Below are 14,275 nucleotides of genomic sequence, written 5' to 3'. Positions count from 1 at the left end.
TACCACTCAGGACTGATAGATAAGTTGTTATTTACTAGAAAAATTCAGATAATGATAATTGATAATCTTTATAAGTCAAATAGCAGTATTCATTCAAACGACATTTGCAGTTTGTAAAACACCATCTCCATTTTTAGTTATTATTTAGCAAATATTTCCTCCAAAATATATAGTACTGTAAATATAATATCCAGTGGTTGATTTTTGTGAATATGGATCTCTTGATGTAATTTCTTTTTATGACCTTCCCCGTGATATCAACACTTGAACTTCAAACATTAAAATTCAATTAAACAGAGTGGAAATGCTTGTGCATGCATTCAATTATTGTTTTAGTACTTGTAACTTATTAGTTGCCCTATACTTAGAGGTGCAAATTTCAATATATTCTAATGTAATCTCTTAGGGGAAAGCAGAATGGTGGGTCTCCGGGCATCCATAGCACCACATGCTATCCCATTCTTAACAAAAGGCCTCAGATGATAATAATGATGATAGTAAAATTCTTCTTTTGCTTTCCTTTGTTTCACAGGATTATACACTTACCATGTATTTCCAGCAGTCTTGGAAAGACAAAAGGCTTTCTTATTCTGGAATTCCTCTGAACCTCACGCTAGACAACAGGGTAGCTGACCAACTCTGGGTACCTGACACCTACTTTCTGAATGACAAGAAATCATTTGTGCATGGGGTTACAGTGAAAAATCGAATGATCCGGCTGCATCCTGATGGAACAGTTCTCTATGGACTCCGGTAAGTGTCTTTGTGTTGCCTGTTTTACTGTTGTTTTTGTCGTTGTTATGTTTTGGTTTTCCTTTTGGAAATGGGCAAAGGTGAGAGAAGCAAGTAGGAGGATGTATAGATGCTTTCATCTGTACAATGAAATTAAATGAAAGTCCAGAAAATCTCTTTTGGAACCATTTGATCTAAATCTAGGCAACTGTATCCATCAAAGGTAAGTGAATTATTTGCCCTGACCTTCAAATAATAAACAGTAATAAGAAAGTGTGTCTTTGCCAGACAGATTTCACATCTAGGTTATTGTAGAAGTTACATATTTTTTAACCAATTGCTTGAGTATCTCAGAGACACCCAAGCTGAACCAAAATGGGTTCTAGGTATTCAGTATAACTAGTTAATTATGAAAGGGAATTGGGAAACAATGTTTTGAAGAAGCAGGAAAATATTTTGGGGGACTTTGAGAAGATCCACAGTATTTTTATTCCCTCAAATCTCTATTTTAGCTTTTATATTTAGATATATGATTGATATTGAATTAATTTTTGTGGGTAGGGGTGGGGGTTCAATTTTTCCTATATGGCTATCCAGTTCCAGCACCGCTTATTGAAAAGAGTTTTCTTGTCCCTTTGGATTGTTTTGATGCCTTTGACAGAATAAGTGGAGGTCTATTTCCAGGCTCTATTCTGTTCCATTGTTTTATTTGTCCATCTTTAGGCAGCATCACAATATTTTAATGGCCATAACTATATGCTGACTCATGAAGTCATGTATCGTAAAAAAGTCCTGCAACTTTGTACTTATTGTTTAAGATTGCTTTGGGTACTCTAGGTCATTACATCTACCTATAACTTTTAGCATCAGCTTGTCAATTTCTACACAAAAAAGGTTGCTGGGATTATAATTGAGATTGCATCTATAGATCAGTGTGGGGAGAACTGACATTTTAAAATTATCAAGTCTTCTAATCCATGAACATGCTATATCTACATTTAGTTTGGTTATTTTTAATTTATATTGGCAATGTTATGCACGAGAATGGGTTTTGTTTTACTTCTTTATTTTGTTAAGAATGAAGTATAAAATAGGTATCATACACATATAGAGGTCTATTATTAATCCTCATGTAGTTAAGGGGTTATTCTTAAGTTATAATTGTAGGCTATGATTCAAATCAGCTTTCAGTTTTACGAAAGAAATATCTGAATTGTGACATATTATTTTAAGATATGTAGCATGATGGTTCTCTAATCTTTGTTGTTACCTTTTATGATTCCTTCGGGAAGCTGATAAAAGCTATATATCCACAAATTAATATAGCTCCCAAATTTCCTACTGTTTTAGAGTGTTCATAATCCCCCTAAAATCCTTCCTTATATCATCAACTCCAAGCTAAAACTCCAGTTAAGAGCCAAGATCCTTCAGTTAATTTCTGTGCATTTACCAATACCCCAAAACAATACATAAATGGAACAAAACATTTCTGTGGTAAAACTTTTGAACTTAACCTAGTGGTTGGTTATCTTTAATCTTATTGCTGGACTCTCTTTTCAGAATTTGCTCCCTTCTTTTATTAAATCTTATGTTCTTTCCCTGTTTGCTCCTTTTCCCTTCAATTTTCTCTTGAAGCACCAGTCTTCTCATAGCTTTGGTTTCCTCTACTTTCTCATCACCCATTTACTACTCATTCTCTAAAACCATGGCTCCCTCACATTTAGATTACTTTCTGAAAACAGCTCTTTCAAAAATTACCAAAACCATTGCTGGGTCTCAATCTATATTCTATCTTCTCTGAATGATTTAAGAGTGATGACTGACCTCATCTTCAGGATTTCCAAGACCCAGCACCATTGTTTCATTAATTCTTGTTCTTCTATCTTTTTGCTATTCAATCACTGGTCTCACTTTTGCCCCTAACTATGAACTAGAGGAATTTCTCTCAAGGTTTGGCCAACTCATTGAATTTAACAGTTTAAACATCTAAAATCCCAAACCATTGAGTTCAGGAAAATATTTGTAATTGCTTACTGAGCATCTGTATCTGGATGCCCTGACATGACCACTATTTCATATTATCTGTTTTTCCTAAAACCTCCTCCTTTCCCAGCTGCTAACAAAAATCATCATCATCCCAGTCAATAGGCATAAATGTAGGCATCTTGGACTTTATATCTCTTTTGTCCCTGAGATCCAATCTGTTGCTTCTCCTTTATTTCCAAACCATTTCCATAACCTAAATAAACATCCTCACTATATGTCACTTCCTGGCCAATTTCCTATCTCATTTTTTCTTTCTCATTACTGCGATCTTATTCTTCCTACAGTTCCTGTCCAATCATATCACTACTACACTAAAAAACATAAAATAAAAGTGTCCATTTTCCCCACAAAGTTATGTTTTCATTCTTCTGTCTGGAATCTAAGACCCTCTCTATATAACCAAAAAGTCTTTCTCACATTATTGCCCATTTTCTTCCTCTATGAAACCTAAACTTTTATAAAACAATGTACTTATTTCTCTAAGCATGACTAACCTCGCCTTCAGGATTTCCAAGACCCAGCACCATTGTTTCATTAATTCTTGTTCTTCTGTCTTTTTTGCTATTCAATCACTGGTCTCCCTTTTGGCCCTAATTATGAACTATAGGAATTTCTCTCAAGGTTTGGCCAACTCATTGAATTTAACAGTTTAAACATCTAAAATCCCAAACCATTGAGTTCAGGAAAATATTTGTAATTGCTTACTGAGCATCTGTATCAATCTCCAGGACATTTCAAACTTAAGCATATCCAAATATTGCATGGATCATATTTATACTAAAAACAAACAACAACAAAAAACTATTTGCTGTTTATCTGAAATTCAAATTTAATTGAGCATGCTGTATTTTATCTGGCAACCCTATGGCCCTACTGAAGTGCCCTCCCTTCTCTATCCCCCAAAATGTTTCCTCCCACTCCATTACTTTCTCCCAACTTACTCTTTTTTCTTAAAGGTCTCTCTAAAATTCCATTTTCTCCATGAGGATTTTTGCAATCTTCTTAACCAGATAAAAACTCTCTCTCATTTGATACCTTACTTCACTTTAATCTCATAAAGGCCCATGAGATTTGGTAACTGTTTTATTATATCTTTCTGCATCTTAGAGTTATTCTTTTGTGATGCAAACAGACTGTATATTTGTTGGAAATGTGAATTCTGTTTCCTTAACCTTTGTGTCTCCTTTCTCAAACCAAATAAGTGTTTGAAAAATTGAAATGAAAATTTATAGGTGGTCACCTGACTCATGATAGTTGTCAGATGCAACATTTCCTATATCTAAATGATGGATTTTACCCAAAGAGCAATCATCACTATTAATAACCAGATGTGTTCTGTCTCTTGTCCAAACATGATCCAGCTGGCTGCAAACACTGATTCTCTCCAAGGCCTAGCCCTGTTAAAAGACTGTTTATCTTTCCATGAAAATGGCAGGCATGGAATGACTTGATTCTGGGAAGACATTTAGTGGCATATTTAACCTCCTTATATTGACCTTCTTTTGCCTTTCCTCTTAACCCTTGTCTTTGCTTGTCTTTCGAAGTTCTATAATGTTTCTTTCCTGCATCTCCTACCAAAGGCGAGTCCAGAGCCAGGTGGTTTTGAGGGTCTATGTGAGAATGGGGAGTGAAAAGCCTTCCAGCCCAATTCTGGCTCTACCAGTACTCAATAGGTGGCGTATAGAGTGCATATGTGGAAATGTGTGCACACACTATAAGCGTATACAGAGGAAGATGTTCATAACACGTCATTTTAACTAATACTAATTGCAATCATATCATGGAATTTAACCAATACCCAGGTATATAAATAATTGAAACTATATAATACATCAGACACTATGCTAAGTGCTCTACCTATATTGTAATATTTAATCATTACCACAACACTATGAACTGCGTACTATTATTATGCTAATTTTACAGATACCAACACTAGGAGATCGAAAGTAACTTTACCTATCTTATAATTTATTATTTACTTTTTGAAACAGGTCCAAACTCATACACATTACAATTGCCTGACAAAGTACCTGAAATCTTTTACTCTAAATGTTCCCTATTACTTTATTACCCCTCTGGTAATTTTTTTCCCAATCATGTTATTTTTTGAGATTACATCCCCTTGTTATAAATTTATTCCTCTATGCCTCATATCTGAGGCTTGATCAGATTTAAATTAGTCATTACATTGTGCTGTGACAAGACTGCTTTATAAGTCATATTGCCTACTTCTATCAGGAGACACAAATTCCTGGCTATGTTTCTTTTTGTGATGTGAAAATTGATGAGCAGATTTAGGCAATGACAACCTGATCTATCCATTACAATAATCCCATTAATTTATATGTAACTGTATTAGTTTGCCAGGGTGCTGTAACCAAGTATCATAAAATGAGTGGCTTAAGCAACAGAAATTGATTGTCTCACAGTTCTGGAGTCTACAAAGTTGGTTTCTTTTGAGGGCTGTGAGGAAAGGATGTTTTCCAGGCCTCTTTCCTTGGCCTGTAGATACCCAACTTCTCCCTGTGTCTCTTCTCATTCTCTTCCTTCTGTGTGTATCTCTGTGTCCCCTTTTTATAACGGCACCAGTCATATTGCACTAGGACCTACCCCAATCATGTCACTTTAACTTGATTACGACTGTAAAACCCTATCTCCACTGTAAAACCCTATCTCCAAATAAAGTCACTTTCTGAGGTACTAGAGGTTCGAACTTCATCATATGAATTTAAAGGGATACAATTCAGCCCCTAACAGTAACAATTTTATCAGCCTCTGATAATCATTGCCTAACCCTATTTAAAGTTTATAAAATGGTGATATTCTATCATTCCTTCCTTATTTATTAACTAGATTATTCTCTAAAGAACTCTCCCTCGTCAACTATTTGGTGATCCTGAGGTAAAGTTGGTGCAGTGAAGGCAGGATCAATGTTTGATTGTTTCCCTTTATTTAGTAGTTTTCAATATAACAAGTTGTTTCCCTAGAAGCTCCCAAATATGAACACTAGGTTTGGCATTTTGTTGTTTGTGTGTTTGTTTACCATTATGAAGTCACAGGTTATGCCAGGTATGTCTGTTTCAATCCACTGCAGCTATTGTTATTTTTATTGCTCCCTTTGTCTTATCTTTGGCCATGGCAGCCAAGTTCTTTCAACATGACTTTAGTAGTAACTGATAACTTCCTTGTCTTCTAATACATCAACTTGTGCATACTCTGTCACAGAAATGCAGAAAATACATCATGAGTTAATACTGATATTTCTAATTCAAATTTATAATAACAAGGCTTTTATTCAACTTTTTTGATTGAATATTTTCCTTCTTTTCCATTGAAAATATTGATTCCTGATGTATTAATATGATTATTTACTTTATCCTATTAAATATGTATAATATATTACGAGGTCTGACAATTAAGTTTGCGAAAGGGTAGTGATGTTGCTAACCTTTTTTGATATCAGAGGGACTATTCATTATGAATTTGTACCAACTGGACAAACTGTTAACCAAGTTTACTATTTGGAAGTGCTGAAAAGGCTGTGTGGAAAAGTTAGATGACCTGAACTTTTCCCCAACAATTCATGGCTCTTGCATCACGTCAATGCACCAGCTCACATGGCACTGTCTATGAGGGTTTTTAGCCAGTAAACAAATCACTGTACTGGAACACCCCCCCTACTCACCTGATCTGGCCCCCAATGACTTCTTTCTTTACCTGAAGGTAAAGGAAATAGTGAAAGGAAGACAATTTGATGGCATTCAGGACATCAAGGGTAATACAACAACAGCTCTGCTGGCCATTCCAGAAAAAGAGTTCCAAAATTGCTTTGAAGGGTGTACTAGGCGCTGGGGTTGGTGCATAGCTTCCCAAGGGGAGTACTTCGAAGGTGACCATAGTGATATTCAGCAATGAGGTATGTAGCACTTTTTCTAGGATGAGTTTGCCAACTTAATTGTCTGACCTCGTATAAAATATCTATAATAGTTGTTTAAATAAAACCAATATTACTATTGCTAGTGATATAATTACTGAAAACAGGTTAAGATTTTTTTTGCAGTGTTTCTTGTCTCTAAGATATATCCCATTACAGACACTGAGTAAATTACTATGTTTTAAGTTTCAGTTTAAGAACACTCCATTACTGTATGGTTAAGCTACTACTTTACTTCATTTTGCTTTTGGTTTGGATTTTAAAATTTTTATTTTATTTTATTTCATAATTATATAAAGCATTTACAGATGTTTTAAACTATAAACTGTAAAGCAAAAGAATCTTACTTTGCTGTTCTAACCCTCTCCCATTCCCTTCCTACCTCCAAGGTAAGCATTTTCGTTTGCTTTGCAATTTTCCTTCCATTTTAACAAACATGTGTATATATTTCTACTTTTGCTAGAAGGTAGAATTGTATACCCACTCCTCCTTACTTTGTAAAGTGATTGTGCAAAGCCACCATAAATGTTGAAAGCAGGGTTTTAACCCAAGTCTTCTCATTTTAGTTTACACTATTAGCCCTTGCACAGAGCAGCTTATTACTGTCCTTTATAAGTATTTCTTTTCCTGCAGATCATTTCTAGGAAGACAGTTGTCCACGTATGATGCTTTCACTGCTCACCATTATAGAAATGAAAATAATTGTGGAAGGTACACAGTATAAATGGGAATAGCTCTGCCATATGTGTGAGATTTTAAAATTGTACACAACTTTGTCAGGTTCTCTAACATAGGCTCATGATTCCAAATTCCAAAGAGAATCTTCTAAGCTTCCAGTTTCAGCAATGTATCTAATGTTAACCAGAAAGCTGTGGCCTGATGGGGATGAGAACTCTCTGCTGTATTTGCTACCTAGCTCTACTCCGAATCGATTTTTCAATGTTCTTAACAGTGCCTGGCCATGGTTGTACGTGAGAATAAAATCAATGGCTACATTTATTGAATATAAAAGACAGAGAGAGTTTTCCACTATTCCTTGGAGGATCATTTCATCTTGTCTTGGTCTTCATGATAAAGCAAAGTAAAAAGTAAAGACAATTATCTTGATAATACAGATCCATTTTTAAAAAACCCACCACTACAGATTTTATAAGTAGTTTTAGGGGTCCACAATGTTTCATATTAGCTCTCTGCGTTTATTGTACACCCTGAAAAAATTATTTCTCTCTCCTTACAGAATTTCCCTGTGTAGAGGCAGTTACTATTATATTTAAGAGTCTTAGTCAGATCACACAGGGCTTACTGTGAGATATGTTGGGCAAAAATATCGTTGAGTCGATTACAAAGAATAAATATGTGGGCTGGTGTAGTGTTTGCTGAGGAGGGCTGGCTCATATTGACAAATGCATCATGTTAAGAGAAAGAAACTTGCTACTTCAAATGCAACAGAGCAAAAAACAGGCCATGCATAAAGAATAGGTCGTTCACTTTATTAAAAAGAATGCCTGGAGACTCTTTACAATCCCCACCAAAGAGCACAATATTATTATTCCCCTCACTCGGCAGTTGACTTATATCTTAGAGTTTCATCAGTGAAGTACAGAAAGAACTATTTAAAATGTTCTCCAGTGAAAGAGCTGCATTTTTCCCTCTCAAAATTTTTATTTTCATTCATCTATTTATATTTGGAAAAGTTTATGATTAAATTATGTTTATTAGGGTCTCCTGATTGGTAAATATGGTATTGCATTTAATTCAAATACTAAATGAGCAGTTAAGTAATCATGTAGTTACTATAGCTGTTGTGTGGCATTGTGATCTGTGGATTGTCAATGTGATTTAATTCATTAATTAAATTTATGTAGAAGATTAAGTAAAAACAGTGGCTACAATTTATCTGAAGAAGAGTCGCAGCTCTCAAATTCACAACCTTGATCAAGTCTCTTGTGGAATAACCAATGTTGAACTCTCAAGAAAGAAGAAAATAACAAGAGAAAAAAATGAAAGAAAGAGGAAGGAGGGAAGGAAGGAAGGAAGGAAGGCAGGAAAGGAAAACCAAATATCTTAGTGATGTGTTACAAATTTTAGATCCTAGTTATAGTATTACAAACGACACCACTTCCAAGAAAACGTATTAGGTTTTGACAACTATTTGTGAATTTTTAAAAGTAATCTCCAAGGTCTTCTATTTATTCCATTAAATCATCATTTTCAACTTTGGTATTTTAGTACCACTTACATGATATTTTTGCCACAACTGTATATCATCTTAAAATATTGACTCATTTTTACTTAAATGTGTGTGTGTGTGTGTGTGTGTGTGTGTGTGTGTGTGTTTAAGGAAAGTTTTATTAGTTCTGTATGTGGGAAGCCAATATTGTTTTAAGAAAAAACAGAGATTAAAATACATCTCAGCTAGAAATTTTATTAAAATTTAAAAATGCTTATCCGTGTTCTACTTACAGTGATCTTCCCTCATTTATAGAATTAAGATAACAATGTTAGCTATCACCTGGAGTATTGATAAGATTAAATAAGTTAATAGCAACAAAAGACTTAAAACATTGTCTGACACATTGTAAGGGCTGCATGAGCATTGACGTATCTTCTATAAAACGTGTAGTGTATGCATTACACATAGATAATAAGCACATATTGACATCGTATGACAATTATGACTAATGACATAATAATGAACATTATTAAAATAGAGGTGTAAGTTCTCTTTACTAATCTTCTGAGTCACCAGGTTAAAGCTAGCCTCCCTTTCAGTGTTATGTATCCCAGACTGCAAAATGGCCACCCCAGAAACCACCAGCCGCTATACTGCAATTCAACTTCTAATTTTGTATACCAGAGGGAAAGCCGGAGAGTGTTTCTCAAATCTAAAACTCCACTTTAGTTTGTCTATTAGAGGTAATAATATTAAGCCTGCTATGTCATTTCTTCTTATTAAGTATTATGACACTATAACTTTCCGGTGTGATGCCATCGATGTCACATGATGCTATGGGTCATGCCGTATACCATCACCATGATGGCAGCAGTAGTCTACTTTAGAACAGAATGTCACAAAGGACTTCTGGAAGGATATGTGCCATTAAAGTACAATCAAAACCATATTCTTTAAGGTTAGATGCTTTAGAAAAATATTAACTTATTTTTTATATCAACCCAAGTAATCTCATTGGCATTAATAGTTTCTATTTTCAGTAAACTTAATATGGCTTTATTACATCTAAATGAAGTAAGGGAACAATGAGTACCATAATTTACTAGAATTAATGCCTCATCCTTCTGAGTGTCTCGACCCACAAAACATATTTTAGGGGAAAAATGTTTTCCTGCATAGCCCACTTTTTTTCCTCATTTGGAACAGTGAGTTCTGTTTATCCAAGTAAAGCCTGCTTTGTTCTTTTGGACATAGGCCGTTCTATTAAAGGAGCAGCTCTTTGTCCGGTGAATTAGTACTTGCTTCTCTATATCTTCCAGGAAAATTTTAGGTTTATCTTCCCTAAACCTTTCTTCTTTTTAATAAAGACAGGGATGGAGCTATTAGGGTCAAGCTAACCTGTGATGAAATGACATAAAGCAGGAGATGACAGAGCTGCCTGATCCATTTTTTTCTAATTGCAAAATAGTGGCAAACACTTCATTAACAATAACAAATAATGTAAATAGGATTTTTATTTTTTATTAAATCCTCACACTCACTCCCAAGTTTCAAACTTCTACGAAGTTGCTTATAGCAGAGTTCTTTGTTCTTCCTAAACATCAAAGTATTGCTGAAGATGGAGAAATGTATTGATCTAGAATCTAGATTATTACATTTCAATAACAAGTACAATCCTGAAGATAAATAAGTGCCACTTAAGCATTACGATCATACATATGTTGTTTACATATTTCTATCTTCTCAATTAAAAAGTGGACCATACCAGGAAAGAGGAACTTCATCTCTTCAGGTTCAAGAATATTTTATTCTCAGGAATGACAGCCGTAGGTTCCAGAACTTGCTAGCTTTTCAATGTTATGTAAAAATATTAGAGACATGAAAAGCAAAACTTCATGGCTCCAATAAGAAAAAAAACCTCTGAGATCAAAATTACAATTATTAATTAAATGCCTCCAAATATGACATTATATCTTTAAGTCACTTGCAGATAAAAAATGATAAAACTTAAAATTATAGAAGACATTTTAAAAATTATATTTGCTCAGGTATGATTAGGCCAAAAGAATGCTCACAAAGACCTCACTCATGCTTTAGTTACTTTGGAGTTTTCTACCTTTTCTGTTACTTCCATCCTTTTCTTTTTCAATTCTATCCTGCAGCCCACTAGCAGATACATTTTAATAAAGCACCAATTCATCACAACACTCTCCTGCTCAGGAAACTGTTGACTCCCAATTACCCACCACATCAAGCTGAAACTTCTCTCCAGACATTCATGACACTTCGCAATTAGATCTACCCTTTTTACACAACCTCATTTAAGATTTTGCCCAACCATGAAGCCTTACACAAGTGTGGGTTTCCTTTCACTTTCCCTAATTATTAGACGATTCTTATTCCCTACTCTCTATTTATTCATTCCTTTCTTTTTAACTCAATAATGAAAAGTCTTTCACTTTCTTATTAACTGTATATTGCTCACATTCTAAGACCCAACTTGGAGGTCACCTCTTTCTTAAAATCTTCTATAACTACTTTAACTCTCATAGATCTCCTTCTGTGTAGTGATACAGCACTTGAAACAGTTTACAGTATAGCACGTAATTATAAAATGTCTCCTCCAATTAGATGTTGGTTCATATATGTTACTCTCATATCCCGCAAAACTACAGCATCTTTCTGAGAATAGAATCTATCTCTTATATTTCCCCACATTGCATACTATAGTCAGCACATACTAAACAAATGGCACATTTACCATTTTACTTATTTACTTTTAAACCTCAATGTTGCTTTTAACTTTAACTCCCTGATGATGGTTTTTATATAGTCAGATTTGCTCAATTTTAAGGAGACAGCTAACCCCTTATATGAAAGTAAAACCTATATGAAAATAGAACCCCTTCCTGCAAATAATCTTAAGCGCTTAAGATTCTTCTATGCTTTATGAGTAAAGGGCTTTCTCCTAAGAGTGTAAAGTATGATGGGTAATATTTCTTCTTTGTTTGCCAACCCATAAATGCATTCATAGGTGCTTTCTCTTCAAAGTAGTTCCCTCAGAAAACGATATGCTTATCCTTCAAAGTATTTCCACAACTTTTCTTTAGGAATTTCATTTGAACTCTTGACCACATGTTTAAACATTCAAGGTGATGGCAAATTGTTACCTTGAAGGTGACTATTAGAAATAAATAAGAGTGGGAAATAAAGTTGTGAACAATATTGTTGATCCAAAACTGGGTGCAACACACACACACACACACACACACACACACACACACACACATACACACTCACTTACTCAATTATTCCTCTATGGTTCATTAAATAACTATACATGCATATTACAATTTGAAAATGCTGTTAGCCAAGGAAGCACACAAATGAAATAATATCCTAGTATCTCTTCAATGGGATCACTTTTAGGAGTCCAAACTTATTTGTATTTCTTATACCCATTGCTTAGCTCAGATGGCATAATATTAACAGACCAGATCCAGATATAACTATTCAACTTCTATCTTTCTTCCATCCTATCAGGTAAGGAAAATCATATTCCATTTGGAATGGTTAAAGCAAACATGATTTAGAATTTATTGAAAACAAGATAATTAACAAATTATAGGATATTTACTTATTCAGAGGACGTTTAGTTAAATCAGTGCACTGATAGATTTGTTCATTTTAAATATAGGTTTATGAAACAAATAGCCGACGATTCTAATGTTTTTGACCCAAGCAACTGAAAGAACAGAGTTCAGTAAACAGTAGACAAAATAATTCTGGGGAGAAGTTAAGATCTGTTTGGAGGATATGATATTTGAAATGCCTGTAGACGTGCAAGGGGAGAGGTTGATCAACAATAGATGCAAAAGCTTGAGATTCGGAGTCATTACTACATAGACTGGCCTTTAGAGTCATGTGACTGGGTGATGTCACCAAAGGAATGAGCATAGACAGAGTGGAGATGAGACCTACCATCAGGAGAAAGGAGTCCTTCAACATTTACAGTTACGAAGACAGGGGGGGAAACAACAAAGGCATCTAAAAAGAAGCAGCCAGTGGATGTTGGGGGGAAGCCAGGAGAGTGTTGTTTCTTTGAAGCCAGTGAAGAGGGCGCTTCAAAAAGGTGAGAGGGATCCACGGTGTCATGTGGCTGATCAGCCAAGTAACATGAGGGTTCATGGTGACTTTGCTATGAACAAATTGGGTACAATAGTGGAGGAATCAGTCTAATTGGAATAGATTCAGGAGTGAAAGGCAGGAGTGGAAGCATAAACAATGGGCATAGCAGTGTGCTGTTGAGAAAAAGACATTTGAGAAGAGTATTTTGATAATTCAGGAGAGAGAGTGAAGAAATATGGGGCAATGCCCTTGGATATGCCAGAAGGAATGAGATCTACTGCAAAAGTAGAGGCTTAGCCTTAGGTAGAAGCATGAACAATTCATTCACTGCAGTAGGAGAGAAGGCATAGTCTATGTGTGCAAAGTGAAATCGATAGGTTAACGTGGTGGTAGCATTTAATTATCACTCTGACTTTTTAACATAGGTATTCCCATCGTCTCCATTTTAAAATGAGGAAACCGAGGCACTAACAAGTTAAAGAACTTATTTAAGATCACATAGCTGGAAAGTGACTGAGTCAGAATTTGAAGCCAAACAATCTGATTTCAGGGCCTAAATACTAAACCACTGATCTAATAAAAATACAAGGGTTTGCACAAGGTTAGGTCTCAGCTAGACTATTTTTCTCACTTCTGGATCACACATTTTGAGAACAACATTGACACTCCCGAAAAGCACAACTAGGATGCAAAGGACTTGGAACTCTGTCCCTGTTCAGGTAATGAGCTGTAAGGAAGCTCTGAATCACTCTTAGATCTTTTTATTTCTAAAGCCACAGATGAGATACTAATATAGACATGCTTGTGTCTAAAAATGTAAGAAAAACAGAAGCCTAGGTTTAAATAGTATTTGAAGAAAATAGGAGTAAAATTTAGAAGGATTTCATTTGATCTAAGCTGAAAATAAGCTGAAATAAGCAATAGTATGATAACTCACCTGAAATATTTGAAAGTCTGCTATTTCAAAGAAATCATCAATTTACTCTGTGTTGCTTTCAATAGAAGATCAATGACAAACAGTGGAACTTTCAAGGAACATGTCAGTTCCATTGGCCTATCTAATGTAAAAATTTCACTATAAACATATCCTGTATATCCAAAAATGGAATGAATACTGTGTTGTTACTCCAGAGGTAGTTGTCTGATGGAAAGAAAAGAATTTGAGCTTTAGAATCAGAAGAACCGTGGCTTGCCTTAGGACCAGTTACTCAACTTCTCTGGACCTCAGTTTCCTCATTTATAAAATGTCTGTAGTGATA

The 14,275-nt window shown here is 34.9% G+C and overlaps 1 protein-coding gene across 2 annotated transcripts in view; it reads left to right on the top strand.

Annotated features, from left to right (window-relative positions):
- Positions 1-14,275, top strand: part of GABRB1 (gamma-aminobutyric acid type A receptor subunit beta1) — a 359,339-nt gene that overhangs the window by 140,476 nt on the left and 204,588 nt on the right. For both annotated transcript variants that reach the window (XR_002138112.3, XM_019741042.3), the window contains exon 4: positions 533-753. Coding sequence is in view for 1 of the 2 variants with exons in the window: in XM_019741042.3 (XP_019596601.1) it covers positions 533-753 (221 nt within the window). In the remaining variant the exon portion in view is untranslated. The remainder of the gene's footprint in view (positions 1-532; positions 754-14,275) is intronic.

The sequence above is a fragment of the Rhinolophus sinicus genome, chromosome 1 (genome assembly GCF_057876585.1).
Source record: "Rhinolophus sinicus isolate RSI-liver-muscle chromosome 1, RSI-T2T, whole genome shotgun sequence".
Classification (NCBI taxonomy): domain Eukaryota; kingdom Metazoa; phylum Chordata; class Mammalia; order Chiroptera; family Rhinolophidae; genus Rhinolophus; species Rhinolophus sinicus.
The sequence above is the reverse complement of the archived record's forward strand: the minus strand, read 5'-3'. Positions and strand labels throughout refer to the sequence as shown.